Consider the following 27,662-nt stretch of genomic DNA (forward strand, 5'->3'; position numbering starts at 1 on the left):
TTCAAATTCAAATCCTTTATTGACGATTACCAAACATGGGGCGTACATCATAAATTAACATCATATACTAGTATATGTAACATAATACACATTTTCAGATTAAACACAATTGTCCTGATTTCTCAAATCAGTGTACCTTAGATTATTAAACACTCATTCAAATATTGCCGGACAAAAATGCTTTGTGAATATAGATCTACATTGAAAAAGAGAATATTGAAAATATAGTGGTCATTTAATGCAACCTGATAAATTTGTTACTATCACTACAAATAAATTTTTGTTGTACTTGACACAATGCACCGAGCACCAGATTTTTGTTCATCGTTTTCCCACCGCATTTGCCCCTCAAAGTGAAAAAGAAATTCCGAAAACTTTAAAATGCACATCTAGAGGACTCCACCAATCATCTCCCAAAAGATTTGGCAACTGCAGAAAATGTAAGAAGAGTTCTGGGAACCATTTTTTTTTCTATAGAAAAGGGTCGTTTTCCAGTCCCCCAGTCCATTGATTCCATGCAGGGTGAAAATGAATATTCTTAAAACTTATTGCATATCTATAGGACACCATCAATATTACCTTCCATAAGATGATTTGGCTGCTGCGTAAAATGAAAGAAGAGTTCTGGGAACCGGGGTGGGGGGTCGAACAAACGTTATCGGGTTTTTTAAACCCCCACTTGCCCCGATCCCCTGATGGAAAATGAACATTCCGAAGCCTTATTGCACATGTACAGGACACCACCAATCATCTTTCAAAAGATTCTTTTTTGGCGACTGCGTAAATTGTAAGAGGAGTTCTGGGAACAACAGGGTTTTTTTTTATTATTATAGAAGAAACGTCGTTTTTCGACCCCCAAATGAGCCCCAGGGGGAGGGGCTTAAAAATTCCGGAACCTTACTGCAAATCTTCATGGCACCATTGATTATCTTCCAAAAATGATTTGGCTATTGCGTAAAATGTTTGAGGAGTTCTAGGACACCACCTATCATATCCCAAAAAGATTAATTGCTTACTGCTTGAAATGAACGGAGAGTTTAAGGAAACAGAAAGTGTGACGGACAGACGGACGGACCAGGGTAGCAGCAATAGACCGGAACATTCTTTTATCTTTGCATGCTATCATTCGAAAAGTGGGAGGGGGCACAAACATGCCCCCCCCCCCCCCCCTGAAAAGTGAGGGACACGAACCTCGGCCTTGATATGATAAATGCATGGCAAACCAATTTCTGATTTACTCATCAAAATTTCTGAAGTGTGGACCATTAGTAACATATCAGGTATGTAACATTGTTTTTCAAAATGTGTGTGCGTGTGGGAGGGGGCAGCCGGAGAAGTTGACTTCACAAGACATTGTCTAAATATTCTTTTAAAATTTTATCGTGGGGAAGGGATGTTACTCTATAAAATATCACTACATGGGTTCAATATTACACATCACTTCAAACCACTAAAAGTTTATATTAATTCTTATCATGAAAGGCGAAGATAACGAGCAGTGATCAATCTCATAACTCCTATAAGCAATACAAAATAGATAGCTGGGCAAATACGGACCCCTGGACACACCAGGGGTGGGATCTGGTGTCTAGGAGGAGTAAGCATCCCCTGTCGACCGGTCACATCCGCCGTGAGCCCTATGTCCTGATCAGGTAAACGGAGTTATCCGTAGTCAAAATCAGTGTGCCAAGAACGGCCTAACAATCGGTATGAAACACGTCAGACAGCATTTGACCCAATGATAGGTTGTATTGACGAACTAGATCGTTATAACGACCATAGAATTTGCGAAATGCTCACTTCAATTGAGACTGTTGAAACCCCTGTACCATCAACTTGTTTGTCAGTAGCTTGCCTCGATTTAAAAACTGATTATACGCAAAACAAGATCTTGCGTATTGAATCAGTTGAGAGATATAAACACCATATGCAGGTGATAATGGAAAATTGCTACATAAATATGGGAAGTTGACGATGAAGAAGCTGAAATCATCCCGTTTGTCATACAGTTGAGTTGTTAGTTTGCCGTTAATGTCAACTTTCAATAAAATATCTAAGTATGAAGCAGAAGTGGACGACCCTGTGGTGTCTTTTATTTCGAGTTCACTGGGATATATCGAATAGACATATGAATGAAAGTTATTATTGTTAATAGACAAAACGTCGTCGATATATCTAAATGTCGAATTGAATGCCACAGCAAGAGATTTTTTCTTCTCGCGTAGAAGTTTTTGAATAAATTCTGCTTCATATGAATATAGAAACAGGTCGGCTAATAAAGGAGCACAACTCGTGTCCGTGGGAATTCCAACAGACTGTTGGAAAACCTGATCACCAAAGATCACGAAGATAACATTCAATTAACTTATCATCATCCATTATTTCTGACAACAGCGACAGGTGGACGAGGCTTAGTAAACAAAAGTGAAAAATAGCATACTTGCATCGCAGAATCAAAGGTAGAAATGTGCTGGAAAGAAGAAAAAAAAACACCACGACATCTAGTTATATTTTTAGGACGTATAGAGATTTTGAAGGGATAGCAATGATTATGTTATTATGCCCAGGGTTCTTTAATGTGTCAACGCCGCGACATGGGACCTCCATTTTAAAGGTCATAACCGAAAGATCCATGGGTGCAGATCATGTGGCGAAGGAGCAATCACTACCCATGTTAACGTCTTAGTTTTGACACGAGCGGAGCTCGAACTCATGACCTTCCGGTTACGAAGCGAATGCTCTAACACGCATTAGGACAGCAGAAACCAGTGGCGGATTTAGAGGGGGCGCAGCCGGCGTCCCCCCCCCCCCCTAAAATTTTCAAATTTAAAGTAAATCGCGGTATCTTGTTTCGAAAACGATAAAAGAAGCAATAATTTCTTCCACTCCCGGAGAAATAAATGACAAAATCCTTTGATTTCTTGAATTACTTTATTAGGAGAACCTAATTTTTTCCAAAAAACCCTTAAAATTTGGGTCATTTTATTAATTTCACCTTATTAAAATGATATAAAATAGTACACATGACTTAATAGGAGAAATATTTCAAGCCCCATAAAATCTGTAAAACCCAGGGGCTTCGCCCTGGATCCACTGCCCCATGAAGTGGCACTCCCCGTAACCACAATTCCTGGAACCGCCCATGGAAACAACGTCGCTCAGAGGGAGGATCGAAGTACTGTGTATGGAACGCCAAATTAACATAAAACTCAAATAATTGAAGATACATGTATCTTTATATGACAAAGATTTTGGTTCAATGTCACTCTTTTTATTATATATTCAAATTGGCAATGAGCCCAGTTGTATGGCAGTCCCACACCCAATTAAGCCCGTCTCACCGGAACAAAGAGGTATTCAATATTTAAAATGTGTTACCCCGAACTCTATTCGAACACCCAGTGAACTGTATGAAGGGCGGCGTCAGAAAGAAGAGCGTGCACATATTGTGAGCGAGTTATAAATAAGCCGACAAACCGGTTTTAAAATTCCAAGTAATCAAACATAATTTATTAAATTTCTTATACTAATATTAAATTGTATCTGAAACTTAAATACATTATTTTGCATATTTTTTTTAATCTCAAAGAAAATGATTCGCAAGGACAGAACTCTATAAATAACTCTCAATCAATTACGGCGCGCAGTTCGCGATGAAATTCCGCAATACGATTTATGCGTCACATTTATTTAATTGATATCATCTTTTCCCTTGATGTGTGCAACAATTCAATTAAAGATCTCTTCAAATAGTAAAATATCTTCAATTCTGAACGATTGCGTGCATTAATGGAATTGTTGATAAAATCAAATATTCTGCTGAATCGTTGCTCTCTTCAAAATGAATTGGTGATATCAACAATTGATGCGTGCAATAATTTAATTATTGCTCTCTTCAATGTTGAATTGTAAAGTCCATCAAATCAATCAAGCCCAGTAATTGATTTAATGCACTCTTCAATTGAATTAATGGTATCATTAATTCGCTTACTAATTCTTTTAGAGAGTGCAACTATATCATCAGAGATATCTGCAACTCAACAATTGAATTAATATCTCGTTGTACTCTTTAAAAGAATTGATGCACGCTTTAATTGCGTATACAAAACCGTTGTAAATAATTAAAGAAATCTTCAATATTGAACTAAGGTATTCAATATATAATGAAAGGATAATGAACAATTTTGAAGGATTTAAATCACTATAAATCATTACTATTAAATAATGATGAAAGTGAAGTAGATGAAATTCAAATGACTGGTATTACTTTGACCTTTTTTGCATTTTTCTAAAAATCTGAGTGGTAAAATGATTAATTTTATTTCATAAAGAAAAAGTTTATGCAACTTTGTTCCAAGAGATTTGTATGAAAATACAATTTCTTTTCAAAGATATCTTATTAAAACATGCTCTTCCCATAGACTTCAATGTTAAATTCTGGGTGAAATAGATCCAACAGTAAACAAAATTTTGAAAATTCAGATAGTGGATTATATTTACTTGATGAACCCTTCAAAATGATACCATGATTTCAAACCCCCCACCATCCATTTACTCAGTCTGCCATTTACTAGACCTGAAATATGGTTGTTTATATACATTGAATACCTTAAAGAGATCATCAATCCTTTATATCAAGCTCCGAATTAAATTTTACAAGCAATATTTTCATCACATTAATGTGCTAATCAATTGAATTGATGAGAGCAATAATTGAATTGATGACATTTTCAAATAATTTCAAGATATCTCCAATTGTTTCAGTACATGTTAATTGGCACTCCACAGTGATCGGGAGATTTATCTTCCCAAGTTAATACTTTTCAGTAGGACAAACCCCAAAGGCAAAATTTCTGGTACTATAAGGTCTTACCACAAGAAATAAATGTGAAATATGAAAGCCCTATCACTATCCATTTAGAAGTTATAACCAAGGCTAAAATGTTTTGTGGACATACAAATACACACTCAGACAAAACACACACTATATGCCCCTGAATTTCCAATTATGGTGTCATAAAAGATGCACATCCAAGCATTGAGACCCCCATGCTGAAAAATATTGCATTAATTATCAACCCTCTGGGCCTCTTACTGTACATTCATTGGAGAATGTACCTGGTCTAGAGAAGATATTTACCTTCCAATTCTATAAAAATCTTCTGAAGTAACCTCAAGTTATTGCGTGCCATTACCTTATTGATAATTTCCAAATCTGATCATCGAAAGTATTATGTGTAAAACAATGGAAACTAAAGTCATTGTGTGCCATAAGAGGTGCCAACAAATGGATGCAAGAAATGACTGAGGGGTCACTATAGGGCACCATCATGACATTGAAAGAACTAAGTCATTAGATCTAAATGGCAAGTACACCAAAACCAATTACTAATCAATGACTGGGAACAAACCATGATTGGCAAGGTCATTTGCTTAGGACTTCGCATTTGAACCTAATTTCATCAAGTTGACCTGCTGTACTCTTTCAAAAACCATGGAAAAATCATGATTACAATGACTCTCATGAAAAAATCACTTTATTTTTTCAAAAGGATATCAACAATGTGAGGATAATTGGACACTTTTGTGTCTGTCTTCTCACTTGTAAATATAAGCACTTTACTGTGAAAAGTTGAAATTTTGTCTCGTCAAAATAACAAGTCCCATGAAATAACAATATTCATTTCATGGAATTATATTTATTTCATAATGATCCAACATTATTTTCTTAATAACCATTTAACAAATTAAATTGGATTTTTTCTTTTTTGTGATACAGCAGAGAGCATTAAGGTCATTGTGGCGGGATATACTTTTAATGCCAATATGAAAACAGAAATTTACGATGGGATGACTTTGAAAGAAATGCATAAAAATGCATACATTTAAATCTTTCACTTAAAAAAATTGCTGAACATTTGAAATTTGAACCAATGTTCATTATAACCTAGTAAATGAAATGAACTTCAATGACTAAAATATTTCCCTGATTAAATTTCTGATTCCAGTATTAAAAATGATTCACATATATGCATAATAAATTCAATCTTCATTATGCATATATTAACAAAGTTATACAACAAAAAGCACATCCTCATAATGTACACAGACTCCTACATCCTTGCTTGTAATATCAGACCTTAAATATGCCACATTTACATAGTAAACATGAAATAAACTTGCATACTCACTAAATGAAATCAAATTTACATTATATGCACCAATGATCAATGTTACAGGTCTGTGATTTCAAGCGAGATCCATTCTGTCACTTAAAACACTATATGTTTCTCTCATGCAACAGAAAATATGTGAATAATGATGAAATTTACTGTGATTTAATTCTACATCTTTTCCAGGGCTTGCATTATGCAATGAATCCAGATAGCAGAATGGTAATATTGCCAAAAAAAAAAGGAATTGTTTCTTAAATCTGTTCCCATTCCATAAACTGACAAATACATGTATTTCCCTATAAAATGCTGTGCTTTAAATTCATTTCAAACTTATCTCTAAGCTGTATGGCAATTGTTTTAGGGAAAATACTTTCTATAGTCATATGTTACAAAATATTTCTGAAAAACAAACACGCAAACCTTACACCCTCATTTCCATACTCAACAATCTCTTGCATTTTCTGTTAACTCCTACATGTTTCTTTGATTTTGGAAGGAGAGAGGGTTCAACTTTACTGTGTCTACTCTCTGGACATTTTTAGTCTATCCAGTAATCAACAATGCAACCTTCAGACCATCTCTACATTTTTTTTTTTTTTTTTTTTTACATTAAATGTCATTGTCTACAACACATAACAAAGAGCAAAATGTCAGTTACATTAAAAAAATATATATATGTACTAATTTTATTAAAAGAACCCTTTTTCTGATTTCAACAGCCAAATCAAAGAGAGAATTCATCAATCATAACCTTACAAAATTTCTTCAATTTGATTTAAATATAGACTAAAATCTACACCTCTCACAGCCTCTAACAGTTACACAGACCAGGCAGTGCTATTTATACTCCTCTCACAACCTCTAACAGTTACACAGACCAGGCAGTGCTATTTATGATGTGCCCAAAGCAATGTTTATCACAGCAATGACAGGAAAGCTTTACAAATTTCAGACTTTCAAATGTACATACAAATAAGTTCCTTATATTTCTTATTTTTATTGTTTAATAATATTAAGAGGATGTCATATATTGTATAGGGAATGAGTCACGATTGTTTTATGTTGCATTATCAATGAATCACTAGAAAATCTTTCTTTTTGGTAAGAAAATATAAGGTGATATTTAACATTTTAATAAGCGTAGTCCACACAGTACCTCTCCAATTCAATAACATTTCTAAACAACCCTAAACTGGACATATTTACATATTCTACTGACTTACAGGTACTTTAAATTCTAACGTAATTTTATAAAGAAGAACTATGGGAAATTTAATTGATACACTACATATGTATAAAAAACTGCTGGTCAGCATTAATTTTGTTTGGATTGTAAATACATATTTATGTATCACAATGCCCCAGTCCCATTATCATAATTTATTAAGCACTGTGTTCTAACACCCTAGTCCAATGAAACAATAAGGCTGAGAATCTTTAAATAAGTACAGTGAACACACTTTTTCAACAATAGCAGAAAACGGTGTAATTTACCAAATACATGACAGTCTAATATATTTTGTTATTATACTATCAGGACTGGACAATAATAAAATCTGTTTAAATGTACATGTGCTGATCACACCATTTTTATTTTAGACCTACATGTACCCTGCATATGCTGTATACCAGTCTGCCTGCATTTGAGAATCAAACATACAAAAGCAAATGAAATGGGAAGTGCAAACCTTGCCCAAAACAGATTTTACTTATTAAAAGTAAAAGAAATCACAATGTCATGCTAGAAATGTGCATCTGAAGTACATGTACCTGAAATAAATTTGTAATACAATAGCCTAAAGCTAAACTCTCATTTATTACAACACTTTCTCGTTGAAAACTACATGTATTTCTCTAGAGGTAGAGCATAACATAATACCAGATGCATTTACTGACGACCAGCCGCTTTACCAACGACAATACGGAGAAATAAACTAGTCAATTTCGCCTCAAATCAACAAAGATTTCACTGGTGTACATGCACACTTGATGAACAAAATCACTTCACTTGTGCTCTGGTCTGAAGGTGAGCAATCAACAAACAGTACTCCTAATACGGCTCAACATCATTCTTTTCGTAGCTCTTCCATTTTCTCCAGGAGCTGGTCAGCGGCCTCGGCGTTCTTCACCCGCACCAACATTGGAACGGGCATGTTATCCTCATCCTTCTTGTTAATTTTGGGATTGGGAACACAGATCAAATTTACATTGTTTGTTCCTTGTCTTTTCAGTGGAATTGCTGGTGACAGTATGATGTTCAACAGAATATTACCTGCAACAACAAAAAAAACGTCTGATATGATCTGAATAGTAAATTTGTATTTGTTTAATACTAAGTTAGTCCAAGTATAACACAGTTACTCTTATGCACTGTGCATATTAACCTGTAAATCGTTAAAATTTCACCACAGTATTTAAATTCCTTTCCTTCAAATTACTTCTATGATTTGAACATATTTTATTGTAAAAATCAATATATGCACCCAGGGGTGCATAAGCCGAGTTACATGGGATACATTGTAAAGTCAGGAATGATGTGGCATATTTATAATTGTGAAGAACTAATTTCAGTTTAAAAACTTTTCAAGTTACTGTCCAGAAACCATATTTGTCTGAAGTTTTCAATCTATTTTGGTCATTGTGACCTTGACCTTTGTTTTCCAAAATCAATAGGGGCCTTGCTTTGCTGCTATCCAACAATATAACCAAGTTTCATTTGATTCAAATTAAAAATTTTCGAGTTATTCTCCGGAAACCAAATTTTTTTGGGGAATTTTAAATCTATTTTCGGTCAGTGACCTTGACCTTTGACCCATTTTCTCCAAAATCAGTAGGGGTCTTCCTTACCTGGTACATAACAATATCTTTAAGTATCATTTGATTCGGATTTAAACTTTCTGAGTTATCATCCGGAAACCAAATATTTCTGAAATTTTTCATTCTATATTCGGTCACGGTGACCTTGATCTTTGACCTTTTTTTCTCCAAAATCAATAGGGGTCTTCCTTACCTGGTACCCAACAATATATCAAAGTTTCATTTGATTCGGATTTAAACTTTCTGAGTTATCATCCGGAAACCAAATTTTTCTGAAACTTTCATTCTATATTTGGTCACTGTGACCTTGACCTTTGACCTTTTTTCTCCAAAATCAATAGGGGTATTCCTTATCTAGTACCCAACAATATAACAAAGTTTCATTTGATTCGGATTTAAACTTTCTGAGTTATCATCCGGAAACCAAATTTTTCTGAAATTTTCATTCTCTTTTCGGTCACTGTGACCTTGACCTTTGACAATTTTTCTCCAAAATCACTAGGGGTCTTCCTTACCTGGTATCCAACAATATATTAAAGTTTCATTTGATTAGATTGTAAACTTTTCGAGTTATCATCCGGAAACCAATTGTTGACGACCAACCGCCCGCCTGCATCACCAAACCAATAGCCGAGTTCAACTTCGTTGCAACTCGGCTAAAAATATACAAAGGGATTGGCAATATAAGTTCTAGCAACTTACAAAAACCTCTCCCGAGGATTACTTTTCTGTGAAGATATGAATACTACAACACACAAGAATCCTCTGCACACACACATGCATTGATACAGGACATACCTAAAGTAGTGTCAGCTCGTACCACCAGCTGTAGTTTGGCATCAGCTTTCTTCAGATGCAGAAATCCTACCCCTTTTTCTGTCCACTTTCCATCTCTTTGGTAAAACAATTTGCATCTACAATGTATTCCAAACATATTGATTAAACTTGGAATGAATTCATGTATATACTCAATGTTCAGAACTTGGTGAATGCTCAGTAAGGTGAAATCAGGTCAAAAAAGAAATTATCATATTTCAGCAAAGAAAGCTCTCTCTTTCTCCCTCTTTCTCTCCCTCACACGTAATTAGGAGTTATTGAAGCATGGTTCAAACAAAAAACATATCTTACTGTACATGTTTTGACACAGAAGTCTTGAATCAGGTTTATCCACTAACAACTTACCTGACAGAGTACAGGTTTATCCACTCACAACTTACTTGACAGAGTATAAAGACCCCTCTTCTCCAGATTTATCCACTCACAACTTACTTGACAGAGTACAGGTTTATCCATTCACAACTTACTTGACAGAGTACAGGTTTATCCATTCACAACTTACTTGACAGAGTACAGGTTTATCCACTCACAACTTACTTGACAGAGTACAGGTTTATCCACTCACAACTTACTTGACAGAGTAGAGGTTTATCCACTCACAACTTACTTGACAGAGTACAGGTTTATCCACTCACAACTTACTTGACAAGAGTACAGGTTTATCCACTCACAACTTACTTGACAAGAGTACAGGTTTATCCACTCACAACTTACTTGACAGAGTACAGATTTATCCACTCACAACTTACTTGACAGAGTAGAGGTTTATCCACTCACAACTTCTTGACAGAGTACAGGTTTATCCACTCACAACTTACTCGACAAGAGTACAGGTTTATCCACTCACAACTTACTTGACAAGAGTACAGGTTTATCCACTCACAACTTACTTGACAAGAGTACAGGTTTATCCACTCACAACTTACTTGACAGAGTACAGGTTAATCCACTCACAACTTACTTGACAGAGTACAAAGACCCCTCTTCTCTTATTTCCGTGCTCTCTACTTTTGGTGGTTCATATTCTTCCTCATCTATGTAGAATACAGCAATAACAATCATCGAACACAAAAGATACAATGTATACTATACATGCACATCTACCTCCTTAAAACTTTTTCTGAGGGTGACCTGCCTAACTGAAGACCTAAAAGTGATTCATTTGAGTATTCCCTGTTGAGGGACACAAGTTACACAAATATGCAAAATTACCACAAAAGTCTCTGTTATTTATTCATATGAAACTCAAAATTCAAAAAATTAGTTTCCAAAAAATTACTCAGCATACACAATATTTCATCTAATATGAACAATTCTAGGTAAAAGACTTGCCTTGTGTGCTAGCACCAGTTGCATCTGCTTGAACTGTTGGCCTACTAAAAAACCCTGGACCAAATGAAGAGGAACTAGATGTTGTGGTGGTAGGTGCGAATGAGAATCCTTTGGTGCCATCTGCTGTGTTAATACCATTTCCTGACCCAAAACTGAAATCTGGTTTTGGAGCACTACTCGTTTCATTATTGGTTCCAAATGAGAATCCTGGAGATACTGAACTGGGTTCATTTCCTGATCCAAATTTAAATCCCGATGAGGTGTCAGTTGTTCCACTTTTTCCAAACGTGAATCCTGGTGTTGCAGACTTGTCTTCACTTTTTCCAAATGTGAATCCTGGTGTTGCAGACTTGTCTTCACTTTTTCCAAATGAGAATCCTGGTGTTGCAGATTTGTCTCCACTTTTTCCAAATGTGAATCCTGGCGTTGCAGACTTGTCTCCACTTTTTCCAAATGTGAATCCAGATGTTTTAGACTTGTCTTCACTTTTTCCAACTCCAGATGTATTGGATTTGTCTTCGTTTTTTCCAAAAAGGAATCCAGTATTTGCTGGTTTATCTTCACTTTTTCCAAAGGCAAATCCTGGTGCTGGAAGCTTGTCTTCACTTTTTCCAAATGCAAATCCTGCTGTGTTTGACTTGGGTTCATTTTTTCCAAATGTGAACCCAGTTGTGATGGAGCTGTTAGTTGTTTTACTGGCTTCAAATTTGAATTCAGATGTTGAAGAGTTTCCTTGATCTGTTCCAAACTTGAATCCTGAAGGGTTTACACCCCCATCACTTGTACCAGTAGTGAATTTAAACCCTGAGGATGCTGTACCACTTTTGCTTCCAAAGTTTGGTATCCCTGAAAAAATATTTTCATTTTCACAAATTTTTTTATAAGACTAAATACAAGTCTAATTGATCTGTAACATTTCATTCATTAAGGTTTCAATGAGTTTCATATCATCTATAAGTGTTTCTTCAACATCAGCTTCTATTAAATAGAATTCAGTCTGTCTTCACCATCATATTAGTTCATCTGTGTGAAGAATAAAAGCTTGAGATACACACCTCCACTATTTGTTTTAGGGGGTGAGGAGCCTCCCCCCGGTTTGGTAGTCTGACAGGCCACACATTTACTGACGTCTGCTTTGTTCTGAATCAAACATGTGTCACAGGTCCACGTCCCTGCTGCTGCCTTAAACATGGCAGACAAACTGGGCTGGCTATCTTTTTTTGCTGGGGCTAAAAATGTCAAAATAAAAAGAATAGAGTGCTAAAAAGGCAATAAGGTAACATAACATGTGATAGTATTTTCTGTTAACCAATATGTGGACGTTTGAGGGCAAGACAAAACCCGTGAAAATTTAATTCACAACATACAGTATTACAATAATATTTAATATGGTAAGACATTGGTTGTGCCAATTTCAATAGTAACATACCTGGTTGCACTCATAATTTATTTATTGCTAGGCTTACAATATGTAATAGATATTTCAAATTGTGTTCAATGAATACAAGAAAAGTTGATGGATCATCTGAGAGACTCACAGATTTCATGTACATGAAGTACAGTCCTTGGATGGAGTGTGATAGCACTCTATCTATACAGGGTGTATCTATACTATTCAGTGTCACAATGATACAAGAGTTAATTTACAAGCGCATCTATAAACAAGAAGCCCATGGGCCACATTGCTCACCTGAGTCACCTTGGTCCATATCAGAAGATTTTCCATATCTATTTGCATGTAAAACCGTAGTCCCTATTATGGCCCCAAACCTACCCCTGGAGGCCATGGTTTTTGCAAACTTGAATTTACACTATGTCAGAAAGCTTTCATGTGAATGTGAACTTCTTTGGCCCAATGGTTCTTGAGAAGAAGATTTTTAAAGATTTTCCCTATATATTTGTATGTAAAACTTTGATCCCCTATTGTGGCCCCATCCTACTCAAGGGGGGCATGATTTTAACAAACCTGAATCTGCACTATATCAGAAAGCTTTCATATAAATCTCAGCTTTTCTGGCTTAGTGGTTCTGGGAAGAAGATTTTTAAAGATTTTTCCTATATATTTGTATGTAAAACTTTGACCCTCTATTGTGGCCCCATCCGACCCCCGGGGGCCATGATCTTAACAATTTATAATCTGCACTATATCAGGAAGCTTTCATATAAACCTCAGCTTTTCTGGCTCAGTGGTTCTTGAGAAGAAGATTTTAAAAGATTTTTCCTATAAATTTGTATGTAAAACTTTGATGCCCCCCTTGAGGCCCCATCCAATCCCCGGGGTCTATGATTTTAACAAACTTGAATCTGCACTATATCCAAAAAAAAAAAAAAACGGAAAAAAAAAAACAAACAAAAAAAACCCAAAAAACTTTGACCCCCTATTGTGGCCCCATCCGACCCCCGGGGGCCATGATTTTAACAATTTAGAATCTGTACTATATCAGGAAGCTTTCATATAAATCTCAGCTTTTCTGGCTCAGTGGTTCTTGAGGAAAAAGATTTTTAAGATTTTCCCTATATATTTGTGTGTAAAACTTTGACCCCCCCCCCCCCCTTGGGGCCCCATCTTATCCCCGGGGGCCATGATTTGAACAAACTTGAATCTGCACTATGTCAGAAAGTTTTCATGTAAAAATCAGCTTTTCTGGCTCAGTGGTTCTTGAGAAGAAGATTTTTAAAGATTTTTCCTATATATTTGTATGTAAAACTTTGATCCCCTATTGTGGCCCCATCCAACCCCAGGCGCCCATGATTTGAACAAACTTGAATCTGCATTATGTCAGGAAGCTTTCATGTAAATCTCAGCTTTTCTGGCTCAGTGGTTCTTGAGAAGAAGATTTTTAAGGATTTTTCCTATATATTTGTATGTAAAACTTTGATCCCCTATTGTGGCCCCATCCAACCCGGGGCCATGATTTGAACGTACTTGAATCTGCATTATGTCAGGAAGCTTTCATGTAAATCTCAGCTTTTCTGGCTTAGTGGTTCTTGAGAAGAAGATTTTTAAAGTTTTTCCCTATATATTTGTGTGCAAAACTTTGATCCCCCCCCCCCCTTGGGGCCCCATCCTATCCCCGGGGGCCATGATTTGAACAAACTTGAATCTGCACTATGTCAGGAAGTTTTCATGTAAAAATCAGCTTTTCTGACTCAGTGGTTCTTGAGAAGAAGATTTTTAAGGATTTTTCCTATATATTTGTATGTAAAACTTTGATCCCCTATTGTGGCCCCATCCAACCCGGGGCCATGATTTGAACGTACTTGAATCTGCATTATGTCAGGAAGCTTTCATGTAAATCTCAGCTTTTCTGGCTTAGTGGTTCTTGAGAAGAAGATTTTTAAAGTTTTTCCCTATATATTTGTGTGCAAAACTTTGATCCCCCCCCCCCCCTGGGGCCCCATCCTATCCCCGGGGGCCATGATTTGAACAAACTTGAATCTGCACTATGTCAGGAAGTTTTCATGTAAAAATCAGCTTTTCTGACTCAGTGGTTCTTGAGAAGAAGATTTTTAAAGTTTTTCCCTATATATATAAAGTGAAAGGGGATTGGACATATTCTCAGTTATGCAAACAGCAATTCAAGCCTCATCATAATTTGTACAGCTTAAGAGAATTTCCCTAGTCCTGTTGTCTACACAGAGTTACAGTGTGCAACTTTAAATACCTTTTTTTCATGTAGCTTTATATCTGCCTATCCAATTTACCAGATAAAATTTTTGCAACTATTCAATTTGTTCATTGTTACAGTTGAGTAATAAATAAATTATAACAATTTGTTCATTGCTACAGTTGAGTAATAAATAAATTATAACCGTCGCGGTGGCTTAGAGTTTAGAGAGTTCGCCCCTCATGTGGAAGGCCGGGGTTCGAATCCCGGCCGCGGCAGATCGAAGTTGTTAAAACAGGTAGTGACAGTTCCATCACCAAACGCTTGGCATCAGGTGTGAATGTCACGGATCTTCGGAGATGACCTTAAAAACGGATGTCCAGTGTCGCTGTAGGTGTGGCACACTAAAGAACCCTCACTGCTCAAAGGCCGTAAGCACTGAGCAAAGGCCTAAATTTGAAGCCTTCCACCAGTCTTGGTGACGTCTCCATATGAGAGAAAAATTCTCAAGAGAGACGTTAAGCAAAATACAATCAATCGATACAAGTAACCCAGACAGGATTCTAGATGTTCTAGTTTTAGAACGATGTTTGTCAGAGTTCAATAGAAAGATGATGTAATATCTGTTTACTTGCACTATACATTTTCTGGAAATAAAGTTCTCTATAAGTATGTTTATAGTATAAATAGACTGTAAAGATTGTGGCAATAAGCACTTTACAGAATAACTTTGGATTTTACTTTAATGAGGGCTGGACTTTGCAGCCAATATTTGTGTGTGAATTCAGCTCAGTGGTAAGCAAACATTGAACCCTGTTATATGAAGTTTGATTACGGTAAATTAGTAATTTCTAATTGGTATATTTCTCTATGAATAATTGTAAATAAATTGTTAAATCTTTTAATCATGTCATTGATTTTTGCTAGACTGAGGACAATTTTGACCCATAACACATGTACATGCATATGTATGAAATTATACAAAAGAACCTTATTCTTAGATCAACTCACATTAAATATAAAGTTCTCAGGAATATTGAGTGATTCAAAGTAAGCAGGGAAATACAGTTAAACTTTGGTATCTCGAACATCGATATCTTGAATACCATGGATACATTAAAATGAGTTTCTTGATGTATTTTAATCTCAATATCTCGAACAAGGTATCTCCGAAGTTTCGAGTTCCAGAGAATGAGGTTTGACTGTATGTCTATGTAACATTAATACTAACCTGGACTGCTAACAGCAGATGAGGAGGAGCCTCCCCCCGGTTTGGTAGTCTGACAGGCCACACATTTACTGACGTCTGCTTTGTTCTGAATCAAACATGTGTCACAGGTCCACGTCCCTGCTGCTGCCTTAAACATGGCAGACAAACTGGGCTGGCTATCTTTTTTCACTGGGGCTAAAAAAGTAAAAAGTCATGAATGAAACATCAACACCTGCAAATGTTTACAAACTACGCTACTTTCGATTCCAATAAAAATGACTACCGGAAGAAAAACATTTAGATCTAAATATAGATCCTGATTTGTAAAACAAAAAAAGAGAGAAATAAGAATAAATAACTACCAGTGGCAAAATGTTCTTCATTTTGCATCTTATCTAATCATCTTTTGAATATCATATTCTAATTTGCACCTAATTGACTGACGCTAAACAAACAAGTCGGATTGGGACACTGAACTCGGTTATATTATTTCGGTTCACTACAGCATGTTTTACCTACATTTATTCCTGCTACCCGGCTTTGAGTGTTAATACACAATATCAGGGCTTCTAAGGGCTGTTCCAGAAATGATCAAATGGGGGGGTCGGGCGGCAAATGATATTTTTTTGTGTGGGTGGTCGTATTTTTTCATATTTTATTTGGTCCGTGGTTGGACTGTTAAAAAAATATTTATTATGGGTAGTGGGTAGTTTCTATTGTTTTATTTTGTGCCACGTGGGTGTTGAGTTTTCAGAATATTTTTATTGTCGCTCTTGTCGGAAGGAAAATTGAAAACGTGCTTTCGAAATCGGAAGTAACAGAACTATTCGAGTTGACGCTCTTTGCAGCGCATAACTTTCCATTACGGCACTCTTCAAATTAGAGGCGCGTTTAGAAGGGTCCCTTTGGACGTGATGGCAGCGAACTCTGTTCTGTAGATTATTACAGTTTACAGTGCATCGATTTTGGGAATATTTTGAAACCAATAGGTATTCCGTTTTCTAATAAAAAGAGGCAAACCTTAGTTGATTTATACGAGGGTACCGATGCGTTATATTTATCAGTCGGTGTGATGGTGATATAGAGGCCTCCGGGCGCGGGCTCCATTAGAAGACGAACGATTCGTGGAAAAACATATCCATACCCATTTCATGATAATAGCATCGTTTGGACTCCCAATCTTTCCAACATTCCCGCCATAGATGCCTTTGATTGTTGATGTGACATCGTTTCTTCAGAACTACTGTGATACAATGTCGCACAGGCATTACCGCGTCATTGACTAGAATGTTTGTCCCGAAAACCTTGCGAGATTTGTACCGTTTTCATTTTTAAAAATATTTTTGTGGTGGGTCTGGTTAGTTTTTTTTTTAATTAGATGGGTCATTGTAAAATGAGTTTATCAATTTGATGGGTCATGGGGTAATTCTTTTTTTTTTTATGGGTGCTTGGTATATACAAAAGGTGCCTCCCCCCCCCCCCCCCCCCCCCCCCCTATTCATTTCTGGAATAGCCCTAAGTAAATTTATGATTTTTACTCGGAGTCTGTGACACGTCTGCGGGACTCGAAATATCAGACAAACTTGCGTCCCAAATGAATTTACTACATCTAGGACGCAGATTCTTGCATTAGTGACACCCCCACCCACCCAATTTTATGACAGGGAAGTAACGGGTGTTAATAACCTTGAATTGAATGCAAAACTCAACAAACTAATATCCAATATATAAATATGAACCTGAATTTTTGTCTACATTGTCTTTAACTGGGCTCCTTGTTCTGCTAGAGTTTAACTTGTCATTTTCAATATTCTTCAGATGTTTCTCATAATCTGTAAAAATTGGAGTCAGGATGCAGTAAGGATTCTTCTCCACATGTTGTTTAATCCAGGCCAGAACACTTTCATTGAGACTCCTGAGATTAGAAATGTATTTGTTGTTGTCTTCCTTTCCCATATCATTGATCGAGTCTTTCTTCTCTGTCATTTTTTCTGGCTCTCCATTCACCTTTGTCACGGTCTCTTGCCCTGGGTTCTCTGTCTTGCCATTTGTAAAGGACTTGGTATTAATACTAAAAGGTGTGCTTGTCTGTGTGGGCTTGAAAGAAAACCCACTAAAACCACCAAAGGTTGAACCTCCAGCACCAGGACCCTGTAAAAGAAAATCAGTAATTTTCAGTAATATGATGTACAAAAGTACTGTTAAGCAAAAAACAAATAAATTAGGAAATAGTTTCTGACTGAAAATTTTAATTTTAATGAGACATGTCAGTTTATTTTGTTTGTTTTTCACTTGGCTATAGCATGAGTTTAGCTTTCCTTTTTATGCTGACTGTAGCATGAGTTCAGCTTTCCTTTTTATGCTGACTGTAGCATGAGTTTAGCTTTCCTTTTTATGCTGACTGTAGCATAAGTTTAGCTTTCCTTTTTATGCTGACTGTAGCACGAGTAGCTTTCCTTTTAATGCTGACTATAGCATGAGTTTAGCTTTCCTTTTAATGCTGACTGCAGCATGAGTTAGCTTTTCTTTTTATGTTGACTGTAGCATGAGTTAGCTTTCCTTTTTATGCTGACTGCAGCATGAGTTAGCTTTTCTTTCTCATGTACATGTTTACATAGAATAAGCTTGTCCCATTTATGCATACAAAATAGCACAAAATGCATCTCCTAAACAGAATATCTCTTATCTTGAAACTTGCACCTACACAGGCCAAGTAGGCAAGTACATATATGGGTCCGGTTGGATAACTTTCGGTAGAGTTACAACCTTTGGGCAGGGCATTCATGACACACTGACACATCTAATATAATGTTATCTTTTGGAAGTCCTTGGAGTTTATAAATCTAAAACAGTTAGAGAAAAACAGCATTCTTTTTGGATCAGGACCACCTTCACAAGTGAAGGGTTATTGATTCGTTACCTCGCACTAACCCTTGACATCAGTTGCTATATAAAAGTTGGGCTCGTTCTGATGGTTTCCACAAAAGAGTGGGAACCAACGAGAATGCGGTTCTATTTCTAACAATGCGAAACGAGAGATTCAAACAAGAGGTACTGTGAGCAATGCTCACTAAGAATACCCCCCCCCCTTACCCCAATCTCCCAAAGGGTGTTGGTAATAGGTATAAACTACCTCTTTTCTGAGTGTAAAAAACAAATGGCATGACAAACCGAACCATATTGCTACTTCCATGTCCAGTGCGTGTGACCTTTGACCGTTTGACCCCAAAATCGATAGGGAACATCTTCATCCCATGGGTAGTCCATACGTATGATATGGTGACTGTAGGTGGAAAGGATAACGCTTTAGAGCCCGGCAACCATATTGCTACTTCGATGTCCAGTGCACTTGACCTTTGACCTTTTGACCCCAAAATCGATAGGGAACATCCCATGGGTAGTCCATATATATGATATGGTGACGGTAGGTGGAAAGGATAATGCTTTAGAGCCCAGAAACCATTGCGTCTACAGACGGACGGACAGACAGACAGACCGACAACCTGATTCCAGTATACCCCCCCACAACTTGTTGCGGGGGGTATAATTAAGACCGGATATATATGAAATATCACATAGAGTTTAAAATGTGTAAACAATACATGTATCTTGATAGTACATCGTTGTAAGTGGTCTATCAAAAATTCACGTCCATGTCCACATGTTAAAGGCATTGAAAAACAATTAATTCCATTTACTCAGCATCGTCGGAACCCCCGGGTTTTCTCTCCATTAAACTGCGTTGAATGCAGTTTAACGGAGAGAAAACGTGGGTTCCGACGATGTTTGCTCAGCCTTTGGTGACAATCTAGAATGATTATGGGTGAGCTTTTTGTAAACTAGATCCAGACTAATAGCTGTTTCCTGTCTTCTGTTACCCTGAACTCATCTTTTCTATTCAAAATGTCCAGGTATGCCTGAGATAATGACTGAATTGCTTACAATTTTCTAAGTTCAAGAGTCAGAACTCTGCCAAAAATTATCTGACTGGAACCATATGGTAATTTGATTTGCATATTCTCACGATATATCTACATCCAAAACAATTCAAAATATCAATTTTAATTTTAAGGTTTTCATGGTATGGACATACCCACAAATTCTTATCTTCCACTAAAGAGAAAAACCAGGGTTTGACACTAAGGCACGTCCGACCGACTTAAGACTACTAAAAGCCTGATGTCTGGTCTAGCTGCAGTAATGTAGCCCTATCCGATTTTTTTTATACTGACGTTTTCATCTCCACAAAAAAAAAATCAGGAGAGGGCTACATTATTGCACTTAGGTCTGGTCTAGTTTATTTTGTGCCATGGTAGCCAGACTGGGAATAACATCAATGTTTACAGTAACTCTGTAATCTACAGTACATATCATGTTTCACTCGAATTCATTTTCATTAAATCACGATGTTCTACCCAGAGTTATCTTTCCTGTCGTATTCTTTAATGTACTACACCCTCTGGTGGCATATTGAGTCATTTTCTTTATTACAACATTGTTCGTAACTCACAGTCGGTATCGCTATCCCTTACCTCTTGTGGGAATAACACTGAAAAATTTGCTCGTCAGTGTGTTGAACTTTGCAATCGCTAAGATAATTTGTAGCCCACTGTACTCCATAACATACCTCTCTCAAAGATGATTTGCTTAATAAAGGAGTTAATGGACCAATGCTTCACACTGCATAAGGTAAACTGTACATGTGTGATCCTCAGTTGATTTTACCATGCACTTGTAAGCATAAAAAAGGGGGTGTGTCATAGTGACCATAATCTTGAAATTATTTCAAACTTTGATTGAGTTTGACAATCCTATCACTATGCCTCAAGGCATAAGAGATACTAACGTTAATCACACCAGTAAGAAGTTCCCTACCATTATACATTATGGACAAGGACATAACAAATGATTTACCGCAGAAGGTCGACTTCTTTTTGCTGTTTTTATCTGTCGCCTCTGTAATTCTGATTTCGACGCTACAGAAAAAGTTCCAGCCTGTAATATAAGAAATTCTGTAAATACATGTAGCATTAATGTTTTGGCCAAATTTTACATGAAAGAGAAAAATGAATGATCTCTACTATTGAAAAGAAATAAAGTAAAATATTTCAAAACATCTTTGGTTTGTGTAACTATCTGAAACAATACCTCTTCAACCTCATCCTCCTGGTCCCAGTTCCTGTCCGTTAGTTCCCTTTCAGCAATACGTTTAGCCATTTTATACTGTTTCACCTACAACATCAGAGTCTACCATTAAAAAGATTATTCCCCCTCTCCCAACTCTGTATCAAACGTTTGGTTAAGTTGGCAGGTAATTTTCCCATCAAGATAATACTTTTCTCCAAAAAGGCGCTAAAATGCGTTTACTGCATATAAGTGTACCTACTTAACTAATTCTGAATAAAATCAGCAAAAACAAATCTGTGAAAAACATATCGATTTAATGAGATTTATTTGAATTGCCATGGTGAGGACAAACCAATAATTCTTTAAAGCTATTCTGAACAGTTACAACAAACTTTTTTTAATACAATATGTTACTTTACACTAGCAAGTAGTGGCAATACACAAAATATTTGATTTATTTCACAGACTGAAATTTTTCACTGAAAAGATTAAAATAAACAACAAAATAGGTGTTTTGATTTCTTATTTATTTTGTTAGCAGCTGACAGCTTTCAGGGACTTATCAAGGTTCTTTTTACTACCAGTCAAGTAGAGTTAATCAATATTATTGGTTTACTGGTATATTGCAATATTTCCAATGACAATAATGTATTGCGATATGAAAATTGGACACCTGTATATCGTAATATCATTCAACTATATGATACACACAGAACAAAAACATGCTCTCATTACAGTAGCTTAGTATGTTGTTTAATTTGCAAAATAACATTGGTTACCTCGATCTTTGATATGGGAAACTAACGGTTACCTCGATCTTTGATATGGGAAACTAATATAGATTGCTAAATGAGGAACTAAATATGTACAACATATATGAGAAGGAAGGGATTTTCGTAAAGCTTCAAAATAAGTTAAATTCAAAAAATGAAAAAATATAAAGCTCTACATTAAACTTGAATGAGTACATAATTCTAAATACATTTCTCTTTTTAAAGATATTTAAAAAATACAGATTTTTTCCTCGCACTATTCCGGAATTAGCTGTTTGCATATTTAATATTTGGACTATAAACTTCCTGTTTAACTATGGACACCGAATACGAAGTTGTATAAAATAGGGAAGCAAAATCGAAAATATGGAAACATTATATTGTTTTGTTGTTTAATTTTGCTTTTTTTTTTGGTTGTTGTGTTTGCTTTAACTGTGCAATTACTCAATAAAATTATTTCAAGACTCAACAGTTGAGATTTTATTCAATAATTGCTTTAAAAATCTTGTTATTTATATGGAATTTGAAAAGGGCAATATGTAATGCAATCTATCGCAATATTTAAAGGGACATTAGCTGTGAAAGTGATGGCAACCATTTTTTCTCAAAATCTCTCAATGGCATAGAAATGTATATTAATGACTATCAAAAACATCTATTTTGAACAAAAACAAGGAAAACCGAATAAAACTTTGTTAGATAACCGCTTTTAGTGTTAAAGGGACTGATTCACGATTTTCCCCAAAATTTTGTTTTTCACTTTTAATGATCAAAATCTACAGTCTAATATGTTTAAAAGATTTCGCATAAAAATTAAGGTTATACATTATCACAGAAGCTCATTTTAGAGAGTTTATTATTTGTTTTGTAAACAAAGATTGTGGTATATTATTGTTTACGAAATTTTCAAAAGAAATGGATATTGATCAAAGTTTATCATATCTTTCACATTTCAACCATTCTTTGGGTAAAATGTGTCATCTAAAAGTTAAAATTTGTGACTCTGCAGACGCTTTATATTACAAAATTATTGTTTCACTGGTTTGTTTGTATACATTAAAATACTCAAGTCTTTGTTTACATAACACAGATTTAAGGCTAAAATATTGCTTTTATTCTTGCATTCAGAAAGTCAAAATTTTGGCTCTCAACATTAAATGAGTCATATTTTTAATGTTTAACATAAAAAATGAAAATTATTTTTCTCAAAAATCGTGAACCAGTCCCTTTAAGAATATAATATATAAGAAAGAATTATTGTCTTGCAAGACAATAATTATTCAATCACCAAAATCACATATTCAAGTGCCTGTTTTGGGGTTTGAAAGTGTTTGAAATAATTAAATACTGGCGTTTATACTGAAATATATGATAAAGAGCAATTTTCATTGAATTCAAGTGTTGGAGACAAAATTACAGATAATGCCCAATTAAATACTGCAATATTGGTTTTTCTGGCAATACCCAACCCTACAGTAAAGGGTACAGAGCTCCCAGTCTATGCGAAAGACATTGGACCGTCAGACCTGCCCAATGTGCAGTGCCTCAGGTCCGATGCGTCATTTTCTACACCGGACCAGGATGTCCGATGTCTCAGTGTCCGCTTTTGAGCTTTATTATTTTGATGCGGAGTCATTTAAATGTTTGTTATAAGTAAAATATATAACACAAATCCAAATACATATATGAATGTGATTAAAACCGCATGGACCGTTTAAAGTGTTATGCGGGAGGGATCCCTGGTATAGTACTACTAGTATAATAAAAAAGATTTCCTTGGTTTTGCATTTTCACGTGTTTCACTTTTTTACATTAAGTTTTGCGGTCTAACAAAATTTGATTCCATCCGATGTGTTCATTGATTACACAGGACCAAATGTCCTGTGTGGTCCAAAAAACTTTCACATAGACTGAGCTCCAGACAATGTTTTACCACAAAGAGTATTTACCCCCTGATTTTCAAATCAATAAGTATTCTGCTTTTCAGAAAAAGTCAAGAGTAATTTGTTAATTTACTGATTATCTTTGCTGTTTACCACTAATACAGAATTTGATCACTTAGTCTAAATATAATCAGATATTATATGACTGAGTGTCTGGCATATCAAAATTTAATACCTCAATAATAAATTTCAAAATCCCAATGAAGACTTCATAATAAAAAGAACTACAAAGAATTTATTGTACCACAGGGTCTTCTTATCCATTTTGTTCTCAATCTATATATAATTTACAGTCAAACCTACCATAGTGACCCACTGTATTAAGCGACTCACAGTCGTATGTGACCATAAAAAGTCCCCCCCCCCCCCACCCCCCAAACGTTACTCTATATATTGTACCTGTATTAAACAACCACCTGTCTGACGTGACCATTGACCATGATATTTACAACCTTTTCATGTATTTTCACGAAATTTTACTTCTATTTAACGACTGTACATTTTTCGATTACACCGCGATTACCACTTTCGATTGAACCGACTATTCTGGGAATTATTGCCCCTAATACTTTCATTTTATAACGCATAGTTTGGCGGTGATCTTGTTTAGTAGGCCCTCTGAATTAATTATCATACCCAATCTGTCAACATGCAGGGTCGTGTGTGGTTAATTAATAACACCCAAGTTGTTGTTTATTTAACAAAATCATGGATCAGGGAATCAAGGCCGGTGTATTTGAAGGTGTGAATTTCGAAAAACTTTAAGTGCCGGGTATGCTAGATTGGAAAGGAAAATCTACCACTTGTTATACATGTACCATTATGTGAAAAATTTGCGATATAAATCAGGTAAATATGTGCTTAGGACTGAAATTTTCAACGGAGTATTCGCAGTTTTCCTGCACGAGATACTCAAGGTTTCCAGAATAATGACCGTAACTAGCGGCTCACTTCAACATGTCCCGATTATTTGACACGTCCGAGTTCAAGAAAGTTGCCTGCATTAGTTCAAAGCTTAAAAGATTTGCTGTGCATGTACAATGGATATTGTGATTTATTTAATGTTTCTCAAATCGAATAACATATTTCCAACATGTATAGTACGAAAGGAGACACAACACTTCATCATTTGCTTTCTTACCACAAGCATTGAATTTTTTAGTTACACTGTACAAGTAGGCTATACATAAATACTCTTTACAAAAAAGTGTTTAAAGTTTTAGAAAATTGACATGCAGTTCATAAATGAGATTTGAATCTCATGTAAATGTGTAATATGAAATGCATGCCTATCATTCTTAAACAGATTAAATGTAATTTTTGATAGTGATACAACACATTATATTCTAGATTTTTAACTACAGTGTATTATTAATTTTATTTTACAACTATTTAAACCGTACTTGATATTCTTAATGATAAATTCCAAATACATGTAGTCATTTTCTCCATTGTACAAATTATTTGCAAAATTTTATCGATTAATTTAACTGCGGAAAATAGGCAATCTGTATCAAGAGACCACCTGTCATATGTGACCTTTTTCCATTCTCCGTTGGACGGTCTCTTCATACAGGTTTGACTGTATATATAACATATAAATTGAGAACAAAATGGATAAGAAGACCCTGTGATTGTATAGTATTGAAAATATTTCATAAACACCAAACAAACAACAAAACTATTTGTCATATTGTAAATTAAACTGTTATAACCGAGAAACTAAAAGCATTTTAATCCAAACAATATCAGTTTCAAATTCTAAAGTTTTTGTGACTTTCTATAGTATTTCTTAAAATTTAGACGAACCTAATACTGCCCATATAGATTTTTGCACTTTGTTTTCACTACAAATTACTGTCGGATTTCCCTCACCTTGTACCGTTAACCAAGAATTGGTTTTATTCCATATGTGTAAAACGAGTGCATGTGTGACGGAAGTCTGTAAATAAATGCGTGACTCCCATTCTTGCAAATACTTTCAAATAGATAGCGAGACAATGCTGCAGGAGCGACATTTCAGTGAAAACTTAGTGAGATTAACAGAAGAAATATATATCATTTGTCCGGTACCATTTTCTGTGCCATTAATCAATCGTTTACAATTGATAATATAAGCTTTTATGTGCTTTCGATCGTAACCTACCTGTTTATTTAAGAAAGAAGTATAACAATTAGGCTTATACAGTTGTGTATTGAGTTATCTCTACGCATTACTTTAGGAGTGTAAAGCGTATTTACATTCGCGAATCATTGCTTAATTGTACGCCTGATTTTAAACTTTAATGCGTATTTGGTAAAATTTAATGAGTATTTACGCTGATAAGCACCTTATCTGGAGCTCTGAGGGTACTTTTTTTACTTTTGACAAAGAATGAATATTTCCCCATTTACAAGTAAAACATTTCCTATTAATTTAATTGTAGAAAACTCCTAAATTTAAATTAAAAATATTCTTACAGAAGATTGTAAAGCCTTTATCACTTATGATAAAAAGACTCGTTATACATAATTGACGATCATTTTCTACTATTATCAGCATCCTGACCCGACGGGAATTAAAATCGGAGACTTCAGGAATACAGTCATCTTTATGGTAATTGTGTGTAGTTTTCTACCGAAGTGAACAAACTCAACTGCCTTCCACAAATATCATAAAGCAACTGTCACATAAATACTGAAATATCAAATATCAGCTTAATATCAGTTGTACCAAAACATTACCTATGTTCTCTATGGGCGTAGTTAATGAATTAAATATAAGTTCAAATCATAAATGTGTTCTACTTCTTGTCAGCACATGGAGGCTGACATTTTGAACTACTTTCTCAGTGGCGGATATATTCATCCGAGCTTAAGGTATTGTATTTTTCATCTAACCTTATTCTATTTTTACCATTAGTGTTCTGTTTTTAATAAAGTTGTATTTTTGCAATAATTATTCTTGACATAACATATAATTTAAAGTGGTTGTATATGACTGAAAAGAAATAGTCCAAGAAAACAATTCGTACAATGAAAATTCGTAAGGTAATATTCGTTCGTGTAACTTTACACTGTCCTCTCATGCAATGTGTATTCACATCCATAATATGTATATATTGTTTTGACAAAATAACATTATATATCGCCTGCTTTTTGTGTATTTTAGGATAATGCATAGAGCGACAAGTCCTGAATAAATACTGAAGAGATGTTTTCCAGCCTGTCGGGCTGGGCCTCTTCCTTCAAGGCCCTAGTAGCCTGGGGTTTTAAATAAAGCTTTTTCAGTTCGGCCCTAAGTGTTTTCGGTCGTTAGTAGTTTTGGTCTAATGTTGTTTCAACCCTAGTTGTTTTGGCCTAACTTTTAACCTCTTCGTTCTATTAAACAGGAGTTAAAGACTGGAATGCCCTTCCTATTGACACCAAACTTAATGCCAACAATAAGTTCACCTTTAAAAGAATGGTCAAACTACACCTTCTGGAAGAAATGAAAAGACTCGAGGATGATGAATTCTTTTATTACTGAACTTCACTTTTTGTATTTTATGTCTAACATGCATAATAATGAGCTATTTTCAATGTTACCTTGTACAATTTTACTATTACATGTACCTAAATGCTCTTCATTACACTAGTCAATTAGTCATTGGTGCATTAAGATTATTTAACCATGTATATTTTTTACATTTTCTTTGTCGATATCCTATAATGGACCCCAATGGAAATAAGCCTGTTGGCTTTTTTGGGTTATCCAAGATAAAGGGCAGTATTTATGTTCTGTTTATTAAGTGAGCCTATACTAGTGCTGGGACAATTTTAAAGTCCAATCTGTGAATGTAAATGCAAAATGTGATGTT

General features: G+C 35.4%; 1 protein-coding gene across 1 annotated transcript in view; it reads right to left on the reverse strand.

The window, feature by feature from the left end:
- LOC125648358 (transforming growth factor-beta receptor-associated protein 1-like) overlaps positions 1-26,672 on the reverse strand; it is a 71,751-nt gene extending 45,079 nt beyond the window's left edge. Inside the window, exons 1-10 of the mRNA XM_048875371.2 lie at positions 26,548-26,672; positions 21,129-21,212; positions 20,895-20,975; positions 17,720-18,131; positions 16,002-16,175; positions 12,218-12,391; positions 11,163-12,008; positions 10,792-10,864; positions 9,792-9,907; positions 8,312-8,448 (exon numbers count right to left, since the gene is read on the reverse strand). Coding sequence (XP_048731328.2) covers positions 8,312-8,448; positions 9,792-9,907; positions 10,792-10,864; positions 11,163-12,008; positions 12,218-12,391; positions 16,002-16,175; positions 17,720-18,131; positions 20,895-20,975; positions 21,129-21,197 — 2,082 coding nt within the window. The 5' untranslated portion in view covers positions 21,198-21,212; positions 26,548-26,672. The remainder of the gene's footprint in view (positions 1-8,311; positions 8,449-9,791; positions 9,908-10,791; positions 10,865-11,162; positions 12,009-12,217; positions 12,392-16,001; positions 16,176-17,719; positions 18,132-20,894; positions 20,976-21,128; positions 21,213-26,547) is intronic.
- Positions 26,673-27,662: the final 990 nt, after the last annotated feature.

Source organism: Ostrea edulis, chromosome 6 (assembly GCF_947568905.1).
Source record: "Ostrea edulis chromosome 6, xbOstEdul1.1, whole genome shotgun sequence".
NCBI classification, from domain to species: Eukaryota; Metazoa; Mollusca; class Bivalvia; order Ostreida; family Ostreidae; genus Ostrea; species Ostrea edulis.